This window comes from Phytophthora cinnamomi (assembly GCF_018691715.1).
Source record: "Phytophthora cinnamomi strain GKB4 chromosome Unknown Contig27, whole genome shotgun sequence".
NCBI lineage: Eukaryota > Oomycota > Peronosporomycetes > Peronosporales > Peronosporaceae > Phytophthora > Phytophthora cinnamomi.
Window position 1 is genome coordinate 818,129 of NW_027150960.1, and position 23,213 is coordinate 841,341.

General features: G+C 52.1%; 3 protein-coding genes across 3 annotated transcripts; 1 reads left to right on the plus strand and 2 right to left on the minus strand.

The window, feature by feature from the left end:
* Positions 1-9,587: 9,587 nt before the first annotated feature.
* On the minus strand, positions 9,588-12,280 carry IUM83_04057 (uncharacterized protein; the record flags this gene model as incomplete). Its single annotated transcript, XM_067928098.1, has 3 exons — positions 9,588-10,113; positions 10,188-10,273; positions 10,364-12,280. 3 exons carry the CDS (start codon positions 12,278-12,280, stop codon positions 9,588-9,590), a joined length of 2,529 nt encoding a protein of 842 aa, XP_067793775.1.
* A 322-nt stretch (positions 12,281-12,602) lies between these two features.
* IUM83_04058 (uncharacterized protein) lies at positions 12,603-12,887 on the plus strand (the record flags this gene model as incomplete). The annotated part of the gene is made up of 1 exon (XM_067928099.1): positions 12,603-12,887. The coding sequence occupies one exon, from the start codon at positions 12,603-12,605 to the stop codon at positions 12,885-12,887; it is 285 nt and encodes a 94-aa protein (XP_067793774.1).
* Positions 12,888-13,061: 174 nt separating this feature from the next.
* On the minus strand, positions 13,062-13,573 carry IUM83_04059 (Prefoldin, alpha subunit; the record flags this gene model as incomplete). Its single annotated transcript, XM_067928100.1, has 2 exons — positions 13,062-13,155; positions 13,233-13,573. 2 exons carry the CDS (start codon positions 13,571-13,573, stop codon positions 13,062-13,064), a joined length of 435 nt encoding a protein of 144 aa, XP_067793843.1.
* Positions 13,574-23,213: the final 9,640 nt, after the last annotated feature.

Below are 23,213 nucleotides of genomic sequence, written 5' to 3' on the forward strand. Positions count from 1 at the left end.
CCAGGCACCGGCGACCAAAACCGGCATCACGACTGGCACCCAGTCGGACGGTTCGACCACGCAGCAGTCCGCCACTCAGTCTCGCCTTCGTCACTAAGTACTAGTTGGCTGGTGATTAGCTCTGGTTGGTTGAGGTGGCCCAATTGAGGGCTACCATGTATTTGTGGTGTTTTGTAAATATATTATTGCGTCCTTTCGAACAATTTCCGGTTGATATCTGCAAAACAAATAGTAGGGCAAAACTTGATTTGTACACAGATAATAGGTAACGGTAGTGATAGTTGTTTCGAGTGGACTTCGTTTTTAAACTCGGCCATCGGTCAGGATGGTGATATATCTACCGTGCACTAGTGAAGCGCATCAACCGAAGCGAAGTCACAAGTTGGTTACGAAAGGTATTTGAAGCCACTTATCGAGTTTGGTATGTAGGAGTTGGCGTTAAATTTCTACCGAGTTGAAATCGATGTGTTATTGTGGTTTGCAGATATTTTGTCGCTCGGATTTAGGGCTTAGATCGATCTCTGAGATAAAATAATTCGAAGACATAAACATGCGACATGGTAGTAAATCGACCTCCAGGTGTTGGTAAGTCGCACCACCTCTTCCTACTAAATATAACGGGCGCATCGTTGGTTCTCAGGACATCGAGGTAACGTCGCCGGCCACTGCTACTCCGATACGGCTCTGTTGGACGTGTTTAACGGCTCGTTAGCTTCGTCTGTGAGTGCACTAGTGGCTCCTGTATCGCTGGGCTTTCCGCTTGTCTGTGGCGCGAGCAGCTCCCCGCCATGTAAGACCACATGTTGATGCTACGCTACGATTTTACTTTAGGAAAAACGTTCCGTATGAACCGCTGTAGCTCCTCTAAATAAAATGTAGAGTGGGCTTTCACGTACTTTCGAACACGGGTAACCACGTCGTTCGGCCAACGCGACGAGCGGTTAGTTCGATCTCCTTCATCAACCACACCATCGGTCAAAAACAACTTGTACCAACGTTGCAGTGTTCGCACGTTAGGCCCAAATATATCGCTAACATACTGCATACATATTCCATACACATGCATAAGAAAAACGGCTCGCCAACGGTAGTCGAGAGAGTACATGCTGCACTTGTGCAAGGTGAAGGTTTTCGGAAACTGCGGTGCTTCGACAGATCAGCAGCGCGATCTGCCGACCACTCGTCAAGTGTCCAGATGTAAGTGTACAATTGCATATTTTATACATATAAAGCGCGGCATACACAGACATCGCGATTTAAATTAAATCGGCCCGAATTTCGTTTTTTGATCGGCAATTCGACCACAGATAGCGTAAATCGAGATCGATATCGAGGCTGGCGATTATAACTTGGAGGATTTAATGGCCATCTGTTTTTATATCGGGCGCCAGATATTATAACTCGGGCAAAACACTAGGTGAAAACGACAAACGCATTGCAAAGCATAATAAGTATTAAATTATTTCAGTAAGGTGTTCTTAGCGCGTCTTCGCCTAGGGGAGCCATTCAGTGCCGACATGTGCTGATTGGTTGACGGAGAAGGCTGTGGGAGCTCAACTAGTTCTGCTAGGGTGTGTGTGAGAGTGAGAGAGCCATGCTTGGAGAGTGTAGATTAGGTTCTCTAATCGAAAGGCACCAACGATGACAACATACAAAGCACACTGAACGGTCGCTGACAGCACGGTCGGTCAGATCACATATCCAGGATTTTTTTTATGACGATGAGGTAACCTTATATTGAATTACACATATCCAGGATGTTGTTTGAAATGGTGCCCACTCTCTGTCTACACCAAAAGAGCGAGCTTATCTTAATAGTTCAAAGACTTAGTTGCAAGGATACTGTATTCGTTAAGCCTGGCTGGCAGCGTTCTAAAAGCTCAAGAAGTAGAGCTTACTCTGACTGAAACAACATATCAATAGTAGCCCCTCATAAGCGATGCGACTAAGGGGGAAGGATTTGTTGTGTCTGTGAAACCTGAAGAATTTGGTTTCATTCAGCCTGTTCAAACAGTGCCTGGGACCCTGGAGGAGAACCTGTTTTTCCACATCAAGGAGGTTACAACGGGACAAACATTGGCAGAGTTAAAGGAAGGAACTGAGGTCCAGTACACTGTGTTTGTCGACGAGAAGAAGAAAAAGAAGCGCGCGATAGGCATCTCCGTCGTGCTAGCGGGGACTGTCAAGAAGACAGTTCCCGAAAGCATCAAGGGCGTCGTCACGAAGCCTAGCTTTCTGCAACGCATGAACAGTGCGCCGAAGGCGCTTCGCGAAGGCAAACAATAAAACAACTACGCTAGGACGAATTCACTTGGTCATTGACGCTGATGATGATGATGTAACCAGAAACTACGTAAAATATCATTTTATTTTAGCTGATTACGTGCATTCGTATTTATATCCAGCTACGAAGTTTGATTGGTCGACTTCAATTGATCGCGATAACACCCGATAACCCTTGATGGTGTATAAGAATTTTTTGCTTACTGCTTCTTAGTAACTTGTCAGCCACTCAAAAACGCTAATGCAATTATGACGGATAGTTTTGTTCTTTGTACGGGTTTTACATGAAAAAACACAAGCGGATGCCCAATACAGTTGAGCTAGATGAATACATTTATTTGAAATCTTGAACCCACTTCATACCGAGAAGTAGGAGTTCATACCTACTGCTACGAGTTGCCCTTGCTAGAAATACCCTCACCTATTATCAGTGTACAAATCAAGTTTTGCCCTACTATTTGTTTTGCAGATATCAACCGGAAATTGTTCGAAAGGACGCAATAATATATTTACAAAACACCACAAATACATGGTAGCCCTCAATTGGGCCACCACCAGCCAACTAGTACTTAGTGACGAAGGCGAGACTGAGTGGCGGACTGCTGCGTGGTCGAACCGTCCGACTGGGTGCCAGTCGTGATGCCGGTTTTGGTCGCCGGTGCCTGGGTAGTGGGGACATCCGCTGTTGGCGGGGCCGTCGTCGCAGCGGCCGCGGCCTCCGTTGTTGGGGGCGCGGTAGGAGCAGGAGCCTCAGGTGTTGCCGGAGTAGCGGGGTTCGCCGGAGTAGCGGGGTTCTCGGTAGGGGGCGAACCAGCAGAGCCCTGATCGTTCGGGCAAGGCGTCTCGTTTGTTTCTCCGCCCTGAGTGACCGGAGTGTCGTTGCCACCGCCGGAGCCTTGGTTGGGCGTAGTCACAGTCCCAGTCCACTTGTTCGCGTTGTCACCGCCGTTGTTCTGCGTAGTAGTGTCTGTCGAAGGTTGGCCTCCCTGATTCCATGCATGGCTGCCTTGCTCACCCTGGCCCCACTGACCGCCCTGCTTTGAGCTATCACCAGAGCACGGCGCAGCAGCAGTGCCCTGACCCCACTGACCTTGACTGTGACCGCCCTGACCCCACTGGCCCTGGTCGCCCTGGTTCGAATTGTCACCGGAGCACGGCGTAGCAGCAGAGCCCTTGTTGCCTTGGCCCCACTGGCCCTGGCCTCCCTGGCCCCACTGGCCCCATTGGCCTTTACCTTGGCCCTGGCCGCCCTGGCCCCACTGGCCTTTACCTTGGCCCTGGCCGCCCTGGCCCCACTGGCCTTTACCTTGGTCTTGGCCGCCCTGGTTGTCGCTTGGGCACGGCGTAGCAGCAGCATCGCCGCCGCCCTGGTTCCCGGTACCCGTCCAAGTCTGATCGCCGTGCTTGCCCTGGCCGGCCTGGCCCCACTGACCTTGACCCTGACCCCACTGACCTTGACCTTGACCCCACTGGCCTTTACCCTGGTCTTGGCCGCCCTGGTTGTCGCTAGGGCACGGCGTTGCAGCAGCGTTGCCGCCGCCGCCGCCCTGGCCCCACTGACCTTGCCCGCCCTGGTGCTGACCTTGGCCTTGGTTGGAATCACCTCCGTGTCCCCACGACTGACCACCCTGGTTTCCCACGTCCGTCGACGTGTGGCCGGTCTGGGTAGGCTGTTGCTGTTGTTGGTGCTGCTGCTGCGTTGTAGTGTCGGCCGTCGTGGTCGGCTGTTGCTGCTGGTGTTGCTGCTGCGTCGCAGTGTCAGTGGTAGCGCCGGTAGTCGAAGTCGAGACGCCGCCGCCAGCTCCAAGCCGGCGAACAGCGTGGCCGGTTGCGGGGACGGAGGCGTCCGCGAAGGAGCCCACAGTGAGGGACACGACAGCCAGGTACGCGACCAACTTGGTGAGGTTCATTGTCGATGAAGAGTCTGCTAGTGACAGGGGAGAATGTAGCGCGTAGCTGGAGAGCGAGGATCGATGCTTGCCGAGAGCAAAGTGAATTGAAAAGTGAGAGACTGCGCTCGGCGACAAGCTTTCGAACGGCGCGGCCGAGGGCGTATACTACTGCAATATGTCGTGCGCGGGCACTCTTTTGGCGCCCTGTTCGAGCAGCAAGAGTATCCGCACATCCGTTCGGAGGCACGGAGATGAACATCCAACAGACAGATCGGGCGGTGCTCCCATCCGATGACTCGCTGAAGCTCCAAAAACGAGGCAAACTCAGAGTCGAGCATGGCGTAATGGCAGCGATGTCTCCGCATGGCGGGATGCTGGCTACCTATCGCTGATAGGTGCTGCACCGAGAGAGCACGAAAGCATGCCTTTGCCTTGTGAACCTCGCGCGCGCGGTGAGTGAGCCCTGCTTCCTACTATAGTAGCGCCTGTGTAGCGCCTTTGCCGAGATACAAGTGTGTGATGTAGACACCTATAATATACGCTCACCGGGTCCAACATCTGAGACGGAAGCGCGTCCATCAGCTGTCGCGTTCGCAAGGCGCCCAGCGTGATTTTCAATTTTGCATTGGGTGTTGTTAGTGGGGCACGTCTGCGGGTCGCTCGTGTAGAAGCTGCTGCTGTAACGTGGATTTATAATAATAGTTGATCCGACGCCTATACATAGTTCACCGTATCTTGGTGTCGAGGACTTCGGTGCGTCCTGCCCAGCGCCAGTCCGGTGCAACAACTTCAAGGTATCGTCTCTGATTCCAACGTGTGCTGGCTGGTAATCATTGGTGTGCCGGGGTTCCCGACGCCGCCTGCTGTAGACCCCGCCTGCACGAACTCTCGCAGCTACACGGGTTCCGATCACCAAGGGGTAGATAAACTCTGTCACCGGGTCAGACTTCCTCGTACATTGTAGCAGGAGGCTCTCTACCTCTCAGCAGTCCTCGACGAAAAGATACTTTCGCTGCGAGCTCGTCGTGTGGTCATCTTCAACAAGATAGCTGTAGCACCGTCAGCTCCCGATTGCTATCTCGCCCGCACGAACAGAACTGGACGTCGTTACGCGCCGCACGCTTTCGCTTTGCGGCACTCACCACTTACAGACATCTTGTTAAAAGAACTGGATGGAGGTGGGATCGAAGATTGTTGGCTTGACACCGCACTTGCAAGGGCCTTTGCAGGGTTGCGTCTGCATCGGAATGTTCGCCAATACTTATACATGGACATGTACAGGGGAGGCAGTAGTGCAGCGCGAGATGAAGAAAACCTGGCGGCGGAGCTAGGTAAAGGTAGTGCCGGGCATGAGCTGTGAGACGGACGTCGCAGTGTTAGCTTTGTCTCGAAAGCATCTATTCATCTCGTTAATGATCGCAGTCGGCGTACTAAAAGACAGGCATGGAAGCAAACCTGCCGAACCAATAACTTTCATTACATGCCTAGCACCTACAGATGCATAGTGCTTTTGAAAATGTGGCAACACAGAGAATTCCCAATATGGGTATATCATCGAGAATACCGTTCGATTGAACTAGGTCACAATATCGTGATGGCGTCGCCCCCGCCGCTTCTAAGCGTGGTCCTCGTTCTTCCTCCCGCGTTGCAGGGCCTGCCCCATGCCGTCAACCTCGTCACCAATTTGCTGTTGCCCAAGACCATTGATGCCGCGGTGTACAACGGTCTGCATCGGGTCATTCAGGCGTATGGAGGCTTCCGTTGGTGGACCGGATTGGTGACAACCGGAGCTGCGCGTCTGGATATTCTGCAGTGGATGCACGCGAACCACCGACAACACTTCTACTGTTCGCCGTACGTGTTCCTCACTGCAGCCACCAATAGCCACGTCGACGTTCTCCAGTGGCTGGGCGAAGTCTACCAGAGGATGTTCGGATTTCACCGAATAAGGATTCTCCTGGCAGTCGCTAAGCAGTCGTGACCGCATTCCTGCGACGTAGAGTGGAGTCAGATGAGCAGTTGAGTTTTTATTTCGTAATTGCTGTAAATAAGGGCTTTGTGGATATGGTTGAGAGTCTTCTCCCCGGAGCCCAAGATATGGCGCGCTCCTTTGATATTGCTGTGGAGGTTGGTCGCGCTCAACTGGTGCAACTTCTCCTCGATCGGTGTTCAGGCGAAGTCCCCTTCGACTATCAGCGGAACATGGAAATTGCGGTGAAGATTTTTTTTATCTGTTGACGAGATACTGTTCGGGCGGTGTGACGAGCTCCCGCTCCGGATACAGCAGCGTTGACGCAAACAACGAAGCTAATTCTCGACCACGGGGACTTTGGCCAAGGTGTGGTAGCTGATACTTTGGATGGAGTGGTCCGCGACGAACTATGGGATATGGCCAAGTTCCTGCCTCAAAACTATCCCTGGTAAGGCGACGTAGCTTCTACCCGTCTCACCATGGCGAACAGTGACTGCGATGACGTGGAAAGGTTGTTTTTCGACAAGCTAAATATTGGGGAATTCGCGCTTGCCCATGTTGAAGTGAACATTTCAGATAGAGAAACGTGCAATTCTTCAGGAGGATTCTCTACATGTATCTAGACAACTACAACACTTGCTGCGTTGGCCATGGTCGTGGAAATAGACGTGCCGAGTACCGAGGTACTTGGCAGTGGCTGCCGCGCGTTCTGAAGTCGAGGTTCCTCACGCGGGAGCCAGCGACCAGGACCAGGCCTAACAACACCTGGCCGCCCGGCAGAGGCGTTTCCTGGCCCGAAGCATGCGGCACCGTCACATTTCCCGTTTCCTCTCGATCAAGCGCATGAATCCCACCACTCCACACCCTTTACTTAGTATTATAGTTCTCTAGCACAGGCTTCTGCCCAGCTCTTCGGGCCGGCCTGAAGGCGGAGTCTCCCAACTAAACACTGCCAGATTTCCCCAACCGTGGTGTATCGCCCGCAGCGAGATCGAATCTTGCACCATTCCTTCGGACGTCCGGAGCATTTATACATCGTGACACTTTCAATCCTGGCCACAACGTAGCCAGACACATCAAACATTTCGTCCGAAATCGAAATAGCGACATTTTCAGTCGCTGGGCGACTCCGTTGTGGTTAGCCGAAAATGCGCACGGCGCCAACGGTTCGCGCTAGCTAATGCCATTTTCTGCAAACCCAACGAAGGTTTTTTGGCTCCAACTCCAACCAAAGCTGTGAGTTCACATTTTAACGTGCAAACTGCTTTTAAGCAGTTTGCACGTTATTTATACGCGGTATGTAATGCATTGTTTGCGCCCGATGGTGGTGCTCAGACTCGTCCGAGTCAAGTGCGAGACACATATAGACTTAGTCCGCGAACTTATGACCAAAAGTTTTCTGTGTCACATAGTAAACTTTTGGTCATAAGTTCGAGGATAATCGGCTGACAAGTGTGGTGCAAAGACAATGGCGACTTTAACGTTGGACCCTCACAGGACGGAGTCGGAGCGAAGGAGTTGTGCTTCAGAGAAGGCAAAAAAAAGTAGAACTGAATTGAATAGCAGATTAGAAACCCGAGCTATTTGTCGCTGCGGACTGGCAGCTTCTGCGATGCTAGCGAATCTAAATTAACATACAAAGCTTCATGTGCAGTAGGTCGTCTCAGCGAACCTGGAAGCCGGTCCCGAGGCCGGACAAGAAGCTCGTTGTCGGGATCGGATGATCCAGTTCCAGATAGGCCACCGGAAACTTGAGCTTGGCGTAATCCAGAGCGGGCGTCAACATCACAGCGATGGTCATGGCGTCTGGTCCTCATTCCTCCATTTGCACTCCAGCAAACACGTTCCGTCATCCAAGATGAAGTTCATCGCTCCTCTAGTGGTCATCACAGTGGCCCTGGCTTCCGCCGCAGTGGCCTCCGACGTCAATCCCGCGAATGGGTCGATCTACTATGGTCGACCCAACAATGGTGGGTATCCTTATCCTACACCAACACCTCAAGCGACGACCCCAACTCCTGTAGGCGGACCTATTTACTATGGCAGGCCTAACAATGGTGGTTATCCTTATGTGGACCCAATTCCAAGTGCCTCAAGTCCCGAAAAGTGCAACTAAACCTGGATACGATAGTGAAAAGCTCTAAAAGGTTTTGATGAAATGGGTGTGAATCGCAGAACTTTTGCGTACACCCAGCAAGCAAAATCGCCAACACAACTACAGGAACCTAGAGCGTTTTTTTGTTGCTTTTTGTCACCTATATACACTGTAATGTACGAATACACGTCAAAACAGTGGAGAGTGAACAACCTGCAATGAGCAAGGTCCCAGTTACTACGTATCTTGCTACCGGGAAACTCCCTGAAACTCTTGCGCGAGTTCCATACTCGCAGAGTATCATCGACCGAATATTCCTCTCCGCGGCGGAGAGGGTAATGTCGAGATGGTCAAGATACTGGGCTTTGGCAGCGCTTTAATCCCGCTAATCGACTGACGTCGTGAAACGACGACTGCAGATTTGCAAGGCTAAGAAACTAAAAAAAAGGAGAACAACCTCTACTAGTAGTATAGCATTGGAGAAGCATCGAAGAAGGGCATATCAGATCGCAACAGCAAGATCGCTAAGCTCCTCGCCAAAAGTTGCAGAAGATATGACAGAAGCAGTGCGCTGCTGGCAGTTGCGAGGATCGCCAATCTGAAATCAGTCAAATTGTTTGTGATAAAAAGTATTCGGTCCTCCATTGGTTCTGGGATTTTTCACACAGCGACCAGAAAACTATCCAGTCAGCATTGAAGAATGTCTCGTCAGATTTAAAGACCAAAGTCACGAAGGTATTGCTGATAAAGACCGATCCAGCCGCATCCACAGCTATTTTCATGCACTGAACTAATGCAGCAAATGATGGATACAGTCGACTCTCGTTCCCTGACCCCCATGCGTTGGCAACTGCTGTTACTGGTAAAATCGAAGTGATGCAAGTGCTGCTGGATGGGTATAACAAGTCGAGCACTTCATTTGGATGGAAATAGCAGCAATCATAGCAATCCTATCTTGGATAGGTCAAGTTACTGTCGTTGAATTGCTGCGCAACAAATTGAACCCAAGCACCATTCGCAACGCAGTTGCTCGCGCTAAGCGGCTGGTCACAACGAAGTTGCTCAAGTGCTCCAAATCAAGTGAGCAAAATCGGGGTATACATTTAGCGATTGGATGGGCACCAACGAGGGGGAAATGCAATCATTGAGTTGGCATGCTTGCGCAACTTTTAAAGTCACACAGTCAAGTGTGTCCCACGGCCCTCGAGGTTTAAATGGACCTGGCTTATCGTTAGCAGATTAACTGATGATGCAACTTACGTCGCGACGAACATTCCATTACCTGCCGACATAGCGAACCATTAACATCAAATGACCAAAATCCATTGCCAGTATTGAAAGCGTCTTAGCCTCTCCGCTCGCGTATATATACGGAGAAAAACTTTTCCACTCGGCTTTCAAGTGAGGTGTAAGGGTCTGGAAATTTGTGACAGGCGACGGCTATGAGAGCTTCCTCGAATTCAGGGTACGTGATATCATCGTCTTCGCCAGCACGGTGTCCACCTTTTGAAGATGAGAAGGGGTCTGTAGGGGCTGGTGGTCCAGTCCCTTTCACAGTCCGTAAGACCTTGCTGAGTATTCCTAACACCTTGTCTGATGTGAGCGTCATATCTAGTACGCCACGGTCCAGCAGACATTGACTAAAGGTGAAGGCAGTGACTCGCTCCGACTTGTTCTTTTGTTTGGGGTCTTCGACGGCATACTTTTCGTAGAGATTTTTCAGATCGTCCGCGTACTTGATGAGAAGCCGACGAATCGTTGCATCGTCAAGTTGATGTCGAAACAAATCGGCATCAGATCGGAAGGCGAACGGAAGAATGAAGTTGTCGACAAACAAGCAAAACGCCTCAGAAATGGTCACGCGGTTTGTTCTGAGAGAAACAACACAGGCATTCGCATGAAAAATGGACTAACAAGTCACATCGAAGTAGGTGCAGCTACGTACTCGACGGGATATTTTTTGCGCCCCACTCGAATGAGTGCTTCCAGGAACTCGATGGGCGGTAGAGCGCGATGTGCATTCACGGTTTTCTGTGTATGTTTCAAATCATGACAAGACGCGCATCAGCCTCCGCTTACACGCACGAATTAAACGAGTAGTCAACGATAAGGGTAACTTACTGTCTTCGGGTCCAAGGCACGAATAATGTTTTGAAGATCCGCCGAGGTCATGTTTCCTTCCAGCACGTGGCACTCTGTGAGCAGCTCCGTGAACTCGCCAACGTTGATAGTATCGTTGATGACACCAGAACGGGTAGCATAGCCTCGGTAAATTCTCGCTAAATCACAGTAGATAGTCACAAGATAGCTTTGGAGCAGCTTCGCTTCCCACGTAAAGTCTTCGTACGGCAATGCCAGATCCTGCAGTTTGTGCTTGGGGATTTTCGCGAATGCCTCGTTCTCATCACCCAAAGATGAGTCCAGCTTCGACAACACACCAACCTTACCACGTGCCAGTCGCGCATAAGATAGAAAGCACTTCCTCATGACAATACGCTCAGCTTTGACCCAGAGTGAATGACCTTCACGCGATTTCGCGTCTTCCGAATCGATCCGCCGCTTCAACTCAAGTGTCTGCGATAGCGCAAGCTTAACGCGCATGCTCATGGAAATCTCCTCTCCAGTTGTCGGGTCTGACCCCATCGTCACAGCTGCAGCTGTGGCCATGCTATCACCCTGAAGCTCGCGCCACTTGCACTTCACCGCCTCTAACTGCTGTGTCAGCTCGGCGCACAACGAGTAGTAGTCCGGGGCAAGACACGGCGAGAAGGTAACAAAGAGGTAGGTGAGTGCTGCAAAATTGAACTCAGCGTGACCAGCACGAATATCCTTGGCATTGAAGAGTCCAAGTGGTAACCACATTGCTTGGCCCAGTGTGTTGATCATGAGTTCCAACCGTTTTTCCACGCTGGTTTCGCGACGGACGTGCTCCAGATATCTCTCCATAGCAATTTCAGTCAGATCCTCGCCATTTTCACGCAGTACTGATGTGGCTTCAAGTCGCGACACTGTAGCGCCTGGTGGTCGACGCTGGCGCGTTCGGCACATTGCGGCATGCAGCAATTTCGTGATCACAGCAAAAATTTTGCCATCGTTCAGACTTGAATGGAAGTTTTGCATACGCGGGGCCGCTAGCCAGTCTTGCGGTTGTCGCGCGAGTAGAGAGTTCACCCATTGTGTTAGAATCACATCAGCGCGATCCACTGGAGCTTCATACGCTAACATGAAGTTGTTACTGGCACTTTCGCCACTTGCAGTAGAAGTCAAAGCTGCCGTTTCCATATCTACCAGCGGATTATAGAATGCAGCATTTTCCGGCTTGTCGATCGAGTGTAGTAAATCACGTGTGAAGATCTCACTGAGATTTTGTCGACCTTCACTTGTGCTTAGCACCTCCACTTGGGCCTCCATCGTTTGAGTTAGCGCACCCACAAGTTGAAAGCTAGCTTTCTTGTACTCTGAGCTCTCGACTCGCATCCTCTCAATTTCACGAGGGTCTATGACCTGCGTCTGCAACGAATCAACAAGTGCATGCTTCTCACGCAGTTCCTTGCGTAACTCGAGCAGCTCACGGTCTTTGGCCAGCGACGACGTCTTCAAAGCTGCAAGCTGTGCCTCCAGCTTCTGGACAATATCTCTATGCAGCGATTCATGTACACGAGCTGCAGACTCACGCTCGAACCCGTCACCGTGAAGTTTGGCCACCTCCTTAGTTTTCTCGTTCGTTTCTCGCTGCTGTGACTCCGCATACAGCATCGCACCGACAATTCGCCGTTCATATAGAAATACCTGCCACGTTTTCCACAAGCGCCGCATGCGGTTCTTTTGAAGCATGCGCTCAGCAAGTCTGTGCTTCCATTTCGATCGTTTTGCCGCAGCTCTCCAAGCCTGGAACACCCACTGCAGAACCACAGCTGCCATCCGCGTGAAAGCTCGAGTTGTTGCTTTCTCAAAGAGCGAATCCACAGCTTGCACAAGTTGCGTTTTGTACCTCGCGCCATCCTTCTGCTTGAACTGCGTGAAGCACGATAAACACATTTCGGCGTAGCCTCCGCAACCAGCACAGCGAGAGGAAGAGACCACCACTGACGACGACGGTGCAATCGACCAGGCACTGTTGTGATGGCCTCCCCCTAATGAGGCCACGTTCGCTGACAAATGCGTCGACGCCAACGGAGCAATGGACCCGGTGAAGCTGGTCCTGCGACCGGCAATGGGCTGGGCACTTTCGGGCCGAGCGTGCTGCTGAGCTCGATCCAGCACCGCCGCATTCTCCGGGACTCCCATCAAGGCGTTTATCGTCTCCGTTGATGAGAGCACGACAGCCGCCGCAGTGGTGGGTCGCGATTTGCGCCGGCCATTGTCGTTCGGTGTCGAAGAGCTTCTCGTGTCGATCACAAGCGGCGAGCGCCTGGAGTCTACGTCGGGTGAGGTCAACTTTAACGGCCGCTTGTGGCTCTGCTGGTTCCCGGGCGGAGACGACGACGGCAGGGGCGTCGTCCGAGCGACGAGCGACTTCTTGACGCTCACGGGCAGCAGCACAGACCGCGCCGTCGAGATCGACGGCGGCAACGAAGACAGCGAGGACGCCGAGCGCTTCATCCAGGCTGTTCAAGTGAGCGCGCGCAGCGAGCCCCGCGCTTAATATATCGACTAGCCTAGCCTGTCTCGACACCTTTAGTTCATGCTTAACATCCAGCAATAGCTGGAATACTACAGCAATTCATCTGCACCTGCACGTGCACGTGCCGTGGAGCTCTGCTCCCCGTCAGTTGATACCGTCTCGTGTATTGTTGGGAACCAAGGGGTTAAATTCTGCTTACTGCAAGGCTGCGAGCTGCTGGATGGAGGCGATGACGAGGTTCACGTGCTCCGACACCTCGCGCGCCTTCTCCTGCCACTTGTTGCGCTTCCTGCCAGCCACAACGCGGCACAAAACTCGGTCAGCCAGCCGCCTGACGCCGCGCGACACGATGGGCACGCCACGTACTCCGTCAGGTGCTGCAGGTGCTTCTGCACGAACTTCTGCGCCTCGGGCACCGTCATCTCCACGTGGAAGTTGAGCCCCACGTCCACCGTGACCAGCGACGTGTCCGCCACCTTGGCGCGCACGCGGAAGCGCTCGCCCACGTCCAGCAGCGTGTGCAGCGGCTCGCCCGGCCTGGCCGCCAGCTCCTGCAGCAGCTCGCGCAGCTCCGCGTACTCGTGCACCTCCTGCGCCAGCGCGTCGCGGTGCGCCAGCGTCTGCTTGAGCTGAGGACGCAGCACCTCCTCCACGAACGCGCTGTAGCGCTGCAGCGCCGCCGCGGGCGACTCGGACGCCGACGCCATGGTAGCGAGTAACTGACTGACTGGCCGAAGTGTAGCCATGCCGGTAACCGTAGCATCGACGCAACAAGTGAATGCCTGTGTTTTATTTCCGAAAAAAAGTAGGAAACGCGCTACGGCATACTGTTAACGCACATTGCCGGGACCCGTACTTATTTTCGTGCGTACAGACAGAACTCCCAGAAATGATTCTCTATCACTTGATATGGCGCAATAAGTGATAATAATCTTCAAATCTGGGATCCACCGTTTTCACAAACAGTGCATTTGTATACTAGTTGATATTCTCTCTTTAAGCTAATAATTGATCATCCCCGCAGACGATTATTAAGAGCTTAGACCGGTTTGAAGTGCGAAGTGATCAGCTCTTGCTTCTTGTTTGAGAGCTTCTTCAGGTTATGCTCGAAGATCCATTTGCTTAAGAAGCTTTTCGTCATACTTACAGCACATGTCGTCTCGTTTTCACTCGACAGCCTACGCATGACGACACTGGCAGCTGCAGCAAACTCTGCATCGCTTGGAGCGCCTTCCAGTAGAGAATCAGGTGCGTTGGTCACTTCTTCTGCTTCCTCATCAGCATTCTCTGGGCTTGGCATCACTAAATCTAACACTGCATCATCAGAGTAGGCAAAATGCACTTCGTTTTCTCCCGTTGGGTTGAGAATATCATCAATTGAGACAGCATTGGTCAGGTTGAGAGCGTTGACAGCAGCCTGGATGTCAGCAACGGAATCAGCCATGGAGCGCTTTACACTTAACGGATACACGCTCGAGCTAGTAGAAAAGTTGCAGGAGAAACCACATTTTCGCCAACAGTTTGCCACAGTATCGGTAGAAACCTCGCTCCATGCCGTCGCAACCCACTTCATTGCTGTCAGAATGTCCACCTTAAACCAGTTCTTCTGTTGCTGGTCAGCTACTTCCAGTGCGTGCATGAGATGAAAGCGCCGATAGTGAGCTTTAAAACAGGCAATGATTCCCCCATCTAATGGCTGCAACACAGCCGTCGCGTTAGGAGGCAGAAAAACCACCTCGACATGGGTGAGCTGGACATCAATGTGCGACGGAGCGTTGTCGATTAGTAGCAAAATCTTACGGTCTTGGCGAGCCATTACCACATTAAGTTTCTGAATCCAGTGGCGAAATATAATAGTAGTCATCCACGCATTTTTGTTGGCATAATAGTGTAAGAAGCCCAGCTCTTGAGCCGATTTTTTCTTGAACGCACGAGGCTTCTTTGCATGGCCAATGAATAACGGTTCGAGCATGCTCGAACCCGTCATGTTCGTCGCCAAACCCACCGTAATCCGTGCTTTGTCTTGCTTGACGCCACGTGCAGCTCGATCTGGCACTCCAACTGTATAGCGAGGTGCACTTCTGTAAAAAAGGCCAGATTCATCAAAGTTAAACACATCATCCGGTGAGTACTGGTCCAGCTTCGGCTGAACTCGAACCAAGAACGCTCCTGCTACCTCACTGGCGGCACTAGCTGCCTCGCCATGTAGTCGGAAATGCTTGAAGTCGTGTCGTTTCTTGAAGGTTCCTAGCCACCCAGCAGAGAAGGACAAGTCCTTTGTAGCTAGCCCACGTTCCTTCAGAGCGTCGAAAAGCTGCCGGCCTTTGGCTTGTATGAGCTCGTCCGTTATGGGGATGTTGTTTGCCTGTTTGGAATGCACCCACAGAGCTAGAGCGTCATCAAGCTCAGGGTAAGTGACAGCACGGTTCGTTTTGCGGGTCGCAGATGTAGTTGGAGCTGGTTTGTCCTTGTAAGCGCGTAAAATATTGGAGATGGTTGCCTGTACTGGCGCCTTGGCTAGGTTAAACTTTGTTTTCGCCCACTTTGCGAGCTCAACCTGCGTCATTTTAGGCTCTCGCTTAGGTTTCTCCGCTATCTGGTACTTCTCGCTCTCAGTCAAGTTGCCCTCGCGCAGAGTTCTTGGCTTGGTGGGCATCTTCGCTACGACGGCTTGCACTTCTCTTTCCTGTTCGCGTCTGTCGGTTGCGAAACCCACTGGCTCCGTTGTATGTGTGGTCCACACTACATTCTATCAAATGATAATCTGCTACTGTTAATAAATGATACACGATTTTCAGTCCACGGTGATGATCATTTCTGGGAGTTCTGTCTGTACAAGTTTCAACATCATGGCCTAAAGGCCTGTACAGGGACGGCAAAAATTTTTTTTAAATATTTTTATCCGTGAGAAAAATATAATAAAAATATTTTTTCATTTTTATTCGTGTAAGTACGAAAATAAAACACTTCGGTTTTTGTATCGGACACAATCTGACAACCGCGCTCTATTAGGTGGGGACCTATATTTGCTGACGTGCGACGCAGTCATCTCGCCGTCCTTGCACACGCGGAAGGTGGGGAAGCAGTCCACATCAATCTCCTTGCAGACGCCTCGGTGCTCACCTTTAGGAACTTGACGGTCAGGAACTCGTTCTCCGTCAGCTGCGTCACCTTGGGGGGTCACCATCTTGCAGCCACCGCACCGCGGCGCCGAGAACTGCACGGTGGCCGGCTGCTTCTCGCCGATGGCGCCGCTGAAGTCCTCAGGTGTCTTGACCTCGATCGGCATGGTCGGCTCCGCCACCTATGAAGCTGAAGTAGCCCTGCGGTGGCAGCCCACTCGTCAGTATGCGTTGAGGCCAGTATTCAGGTAGTTACTGTGTTATACAGTGCTCCAGGCGATCCGTTTCAGCGGGGTTTGATGAATAAAAATGGTAAAAATATCATAAAAATGGAAATAAAAATATTTTTTCGATATTTTTATTTTGAAAAAATCCTTCCATATTTTTTTACCATCCCTGGCCTGTACGGTCAAACCTGTTTATATGAGGGCCGTTCTTAACGGAGCGGGTGTGCGGTCGGCTCGGTAGGCTCGGGTAGGCTGCGCACCGGCTCTGTGCAGCAGTCGGGACTACCCCGAGGGAATTTTCGATCACGGATCGGTAGGCTCCCAACGCCCACCACGAGGAGGGGTGTGTGCGGTGTCCGTGGTCGGCTGAGACAATTTCTCGGACACAGGTACAGTCTGGTACAGCGGCCTACCGCCCTACACTCCGTCATTCTTAACGACGACGCGCAGAGTGGTACTCTCTACGCACACCGCACACCCAGCCTACCGCTCCGTTAAGAACGGCCCTCAGGCCCCGTTGGTCGCCAACGGGGCCACCAACTTGGTGGCCATCTACAACAATGACTCATATAAAAAGGACTCAGTTAAAAAAATAAGTGGTGCACGTAAAGAAATCGCGCATAATTTTGCCTTCACCGTAGTCTCCCGAACCAAAGCGGCCACGGTCTGTAAAGCTCTTCGTTCTCTATCAGTCTGTTCACCGCATTGAAGCAGAAATGCAGACAGCTCCATGCTGTGTCTCAGAGCGATGGCAGGTTGAATTGTGGGTTCCTGGTCCTCCTCCTCCTCCTCCTGCTCGTCCTGCGAAACTGCATCACTTCCTGCTGCTTCATCCACTATCACATCTGGCTCGTGCGCAGGCACGTCCTCGTCCACTGCCAGATACTCACTAGCGCTCACAGCGCCCTCCCACTTCGATAAAATCGCTGTCAAATCCACTCAGCGAGCATGGGGTTGTTCATGCCAGGATTCTGCTTGAGCTTTAGGTGCACTTGGAGCTTTTGTTCTAGCGTCAGACAGGTGCGTGGAGACATTGCGAGGGAAGGGAGCTTGCGTTGGGCGTTGGGCGTTGAGCAGTGGGGGCTTTGAAGAGTGTGTGGTCGTGAACAGTGTGAATCAAATAAACAGGTTAGACCTAATTTGGTCCTCCAAAATGTGACTCATATACCTTGTATACATATAAACAGCGGTTATACAAAAACTAAGTAAAATATTTGGTAGCAACAAAGCTTGCATCAAATAAATGGCAAGGCTCAAATAGGGAGGATCATATAAACAAGTTTGACTGTACAGGTTAGTGGTGTGAACGTTCAGCCTCTGAACGTTCGCGAGCCCTTTCTTTATCTCTACTACGGAGGTTTGATTTTGCTGTTTCTGAACTTCTCCAAACCTCCTTTTACCCCCCTGAACCTCCCGCATGGGTACACTGGAAGCCTTCCAAAAATGAAGTATGACACCGCCTTATTTGCAGCAGATAAGACCGACATAAAAAAGATATATATCACTTTATCGCTAAAAACGTCCACCACAAATGCCTTACAGCTACTCTGTGCGTCCTATTGATATTGCCCTGAATCAGGCAGCACCGTAGCAGCTTCAATTTCTCTAGAATATACCCGACACTTCGTCTAGGACACGTCGGGCACACTCACTCCCCGCTTTGTCATTCTTCAAGTTGAGCGCAAGCAGCGAGTGGCGATGATGGACGAGGACTCCGACTTGATGCTGGCACTCGCCAGTGCCATCGAGAAGCAAGGCAGGGAGCTGAGCGAGGTGAGGCGCGAGGTGTTTCGTTTCCTGGTCAACCGGGCGTGGAAGATCGCAATGAAGACCCGCCACTACTTGACGGCCCAGTGCTTGGACACCCGGTGCGGCTCAGCGTGGATGGTGTTGTACAAGTACGGCACCGACATCAATTTCCTGAACGCGACGAGTTTGACACGGTACGACGCAAGTATCGCTGTCCTTTATCAAACTCTGTATTTACCATGTATTGTTACTCCGTGCTCCTGTATAGGCCTGCTTTCCACAAGCTGCTTAGGCGCTTAGCTCGCTTCTACTACATCCCGCGTGTGCAATCGAGGGGCCGCCCGCCCAAACTCCGCTATCATCACCAAGTCTTGGAACTACTGCTGGGCTTCTACGTCGGTTCGATGGAGCTGGGCAGCTTGTGCATGCTGTTTGGTGCACCCCCGAGTACGTTGTCGCGGTCGTTGAGGAGGGCTGAGGATGCTCTCTCCAAAACGCTCGGCAACCACGCGCCAGCTCAGATTTCGTGGCCGTCTCCCGCCCTTCAAACCGAATTGGCGAAGCTAGTAGAAACGCGTGAGCCTCTGCTCAAGTACACATTCGGATTCATAGACAGAAAAAACTTCAAGGTAAACGCAACGCTTGATTGACTGTGCTGTACTTTACTCTGCTAACGCCTGCTAATATGTAGGTCCAGCAGCCGTCCAACGCCGACCTGCAGAATGTCATGTACAATGGTTGGCTCCATTCCGTTTTCGTCACCGGGACAATTTGCTTTGCTGTCGACGGGTGCATTGTGTGGTGCCGCCACAATTGCCACGGGTCGTGGAACGATTCCGACACGTCGCTCGGCTTCCGGGCAAAGTTGCAGGACCCCGCCTTCTGCCCGGACACGAGGATGAACGTTGTGTCGGACTCCGCTTTCCCATGTTCAACCGCGATGGCCAGACGCATCCTCACCCAGTTCAAGGACGGGGACCTGGAAAGACTGTGGCCATCACTCCGGAGCTCCGCCAGGACGATCCATAATGCCATCACTTCGGTTCGGCAGGCGGCTGAGTGGGGAATGGGAAGCGTCCAGAAGGTCTACTGCCGCCTCAACCTTCCGCTTCCTTATGACCCCAAGCTTCGTGGGCTTCGGCTGAACAACTTGTTCCGCATGGCGAACTACCGTGTGCGAATGGTAGGTATTTCACAGATCCGCACAACCTTTGGGGGAGAAATGGAGATGTCTGAACAACTCGAGTTGGCTGGTGAAGCTGTAGAGAATATGCAGACAGGGTTAACTTTGAACGATTTCATGTAAATGTGTTCGACTTGGGCAGTTTTGAGGCTTAGTGCTACGTACAAGATGACTACAACTAAAAATTGAAGTGGAGAGCCTCGCTGCGTTCGGCATGACCTGCCCATTCCATCGCGAGCTCAGCTTACAACTTCTTGGTGAATGCTTGGATCATCAGCATCAGCTCCTGCGTGCGAGCGCGGGCTTCCTCGCGATCACGGTGGGCTCGTTCCACCATGTCGAGCTTGTCTTGACGACGGCGTTCTTCGGCCTCAGCCTTGTCCGCAAGAAGTCTAGCCTCACGGGCAACGATGTCATCACGGCGGCGTTGTTCTTCTTCGGCACAACGAGCCTCTGCCTTTCGTTCATTCTCTTCGCGAAGGAGAAGAATGGTTTCCATGAAGCTCCCTCCCATGTTGTTGACTGAGTTTTTGAGACCGGTCAGTTTGGTCTTGAGCGCGGTGGTGGCCCTCAACGCCCTGATTCGCTTTGCCTTGGCGTAGCTGGCCTCGAGCGTCTCCTTGTCATCTTCGAGTGCGCGCTTGGCGCCGATGGTGTCGCGGAAGTCCGCCAAATCGCCTCCCCCCAGCCGGTTGGAGAACTTCTGGTACTTCGACTACTTCTTGTTGTCGGCGCGCTTTCCCGATAACCGACTTGGCACAGCGGGTGGCTCCTCCATGGCTGAAGCGTTGCTCGCCGCAGTGTTGGCGGCCGGCTTATGCGGCTTCGAGAATCCTGCAGCAGAAACCGAAGCGTATGTTGTTCGATCTGCTCGTAGTGGCGCTAGTCGTGGGGTTCGTTCGAAAGCTTCCATGCATTCGTTGACCAACGGCGATGCCAGGAGTTCCTGGAACTCACTCCGCGTGGACGCGTGACTTGAGGCCGTCGAGGCACCCGCCACTGAGGTGTCGGTGACTGCCGAGTCGTCGAGCACGGGCTCGTTGGTGTCCTGGGCCAACTGAACGCCTTCCCCATCGTCCTCCTCGAAGAAACTGTTTTCCGGGTCGGTTGCAAACGAGAAGTTAGGTTCGACGTAGCGCTGGTCTCGGTTGGCCTCATCTTCCATTTCGATGACGTTGGCCTTCTCATCGGTTGCCTGCTTGAGCCCCTTCGCCTTGAGGATATGAGGGGGCATGTTCGGCTTCCCCGTGGGTTTGCGAGTGCTATACAGCACTTTGAACTTGCGCCGCAAGCTCTCGAAGTCACGCTCAGGCGATCCACGAGACCTTCCGGAGTTGAAAGTCACCGCCAAGCGCTCCCATTCATCCTTGCCCAGCGGCAGGGACTGCTCGACGAGGTGCAGGCGGCGATCAACGTCGACCATGGTGTAGTTAGTGTTTCCAGAGTTCTTGCCCATCTGCAGACAACCACAACACGGCAGCGTCAGCAAGATAGTGAGCAGCGAGCCAACGACACAGCAACTTGGGTCTTCGTACCGGGAGCGTTGCTTGGAGAGGAGGTTGCGGAGGCTGGGTGGCTTCTTGAAGGCAAAAGCAAAAGTGAGAAGCGAATGCGCCGAGCAGCTACAGCTCCCGCCTCGATTCAAAGCTCCCGCCGCCTCCACTTTGAGCAGAATCATGAAAGGTAGCTGCGGGGCAACTTCGACGCGCGAAATCTGCGCGCGCAAATCGATCAATACTGCGCTCAAGTCAAAGTGACTATTGAAATCCACTTTGGCGCCAAAACACTCACCTCTCACGTCAAACACGGCGTTCACGTTAGCTTCGCGGTCGCCTGCACATCACCAGCAGCAATAGAACCATCACTTTCACCACATGCAGCTAGTTTCGTTGCATTCATTCACTCACATGTTGCTGTGCGAGACTTGCAACTGCACCTCACCTCGGAGCCTGTGCACCACCACCGCCTACTCATGGATCCTGGTCGCCTTGGATATCACGGTGGACAATGTTCGCTTGGGAGCGCAGGCAATGTGGTCGGTCGCCTGGATTTGAAAGTGAGCAGCGCTTAGATACGCCGGAAGATATAATGCAGGCTATAAGTCAGCAGAGTGATGGTCATATTAAACAATACAAATATCAAGATAATCGTTTATGATGGCTTCACGGCATATAACTAGGGCTAGGGCAGTTTATCGAGACAAAATCTGCGTCTCACGAGATTTACGTCGGGCATATGACCCGACATATCTGCAGCAGATAAGGCGGCGACATACTGTCTTTTTGGAAGGCTTCCACTAGGCTTCAGCATGCACATACAGTTTTGAAATATGTAAGTACCTCGAAAGCGATCGAAATGACACTTCATTTCCATTATGGAAGGCTGGCAACCAATTCACTGCCAGACGCCGCAGAGCGGCGATCTACGTCGAGGTCCTCCTGTACCATCAGCGCGCATCTCTCACTTCCATTCGGTCCTGCGTCGGCGTCAGCACTACCGGTGCAAGCAGCTAGATCGCAGCTCGAGCACACCCCAACTATCGGCAATGGTATTCTTTCGCCGCTTCAGCCACAACTGCAGCTCCGTCCACAGCAGCAACAGCAGCCGTCCCATCAATCGCAGCAACACATTTCAACAAACCGTCGATCGAGCACAATATGATGTCGGCAAGCAGCTAGACTGAGAAGTGCAGATGCCAACGTGATGAGTCGTACGTTGTGCTCGAAGTCGTCGTCCAGTACGTTGCATATCATGGCGTAGCTCAACTCAGGACACCTTGAACAGCATATCGAGGCGAACTTGGCCATCACTGCGAAAGGCTACCTGGTGGGGCTAGGCAACAGTACTCCTCATCGGCTGCTACGTGCCACTCGTTAATGAGGGGAGTGCCGCCGCACCAAGCATCTTGGGCTTGAGGTGCTGACATGGCTGGGTAGTGTTTCTTACACAATCGCGTATATAGTTTTTTTCAAGTCAAAATCATGCGGAGGTTCACGGTGCGACTTTACCGCCCGTGAACGTTCAGATCGTAAACCGATTATGAAGCTGAACGTTCACAGCCCTACTATTGGTGCACGCACGGTTGTATCCGCAAATTGGAAGCGCCAGCCTCGCTGGCTTCAAGTGGGGAGAACATCTGGTTCGTGGCGTGGTATCGATGCTGTGAGTTTCCGCATGGGCGATCTTCAGATATGCCACTTCGCTCTTTGTGCGGCGAGCCATGTTCAGCACTTTCTGGTCAAAGGCTGGGTATTTTGCTGGCATCGGGGATAAACCCACCGGGATACCCGGCAGATGGTGAAATATCCCTAACTGCGCGAATAAGTGGTGGTTCTCTGAGGTGAAAAGGGCGCCAACAAAGGCGCCAGCAAAATTCAAAACAGCGCGCCAGTAAAATACGTGGACAGGCGCTACAACAACTACCTCCCGTAATGCATTTTCTAAAACCGAGAAATAAACGAACATATGCGGAAACGTACGGTACTGCTCTGTGCGGCTCTTGTCCATCACACAAACACACAGTGGACAAGTCCATCGGCCATATCTCGGTCGCGGCGTTTGCGCAATGATTCCGCGGCCGCCAAGCGGCTGCCGGGCCTGAAAATCGGCACACACATTCGTGGTGCGTACTGCTCGGCCGCGTTTCGATTACAAAGCTATAACTATATTTCTGACTGACGTTGAGGTGCAACGTTGTTGCTTACTGCTGAACAAATAACATGTACGCGGATTTACTTTTTGAAGAAGACAACACTTGGATTTTGATACTTCGAACTACGTGTATTTAAATGCACAAGCACAAATATCTGTACCGTAGATACGGAAGCGGGTTTACCTGCGCCGTCGTAAAAAACTTCGCCCCGCAGAATAGCTCGCAGGCTATCAAAACAAATATTCCACAATTGGAGCTGTCAACTTGGTGACCGAGCTCGGCTACGTAGGGAGTAATGTGGTATCTAGATTTTGTCGGAGGCGGCAAACTTGAGACATCGTCTTAGCCAACTTCTTGACGCTATCGGAGTAGGTGGAGTACATAGGATCGTAGACTCGAACTTGAGCGTTCGCG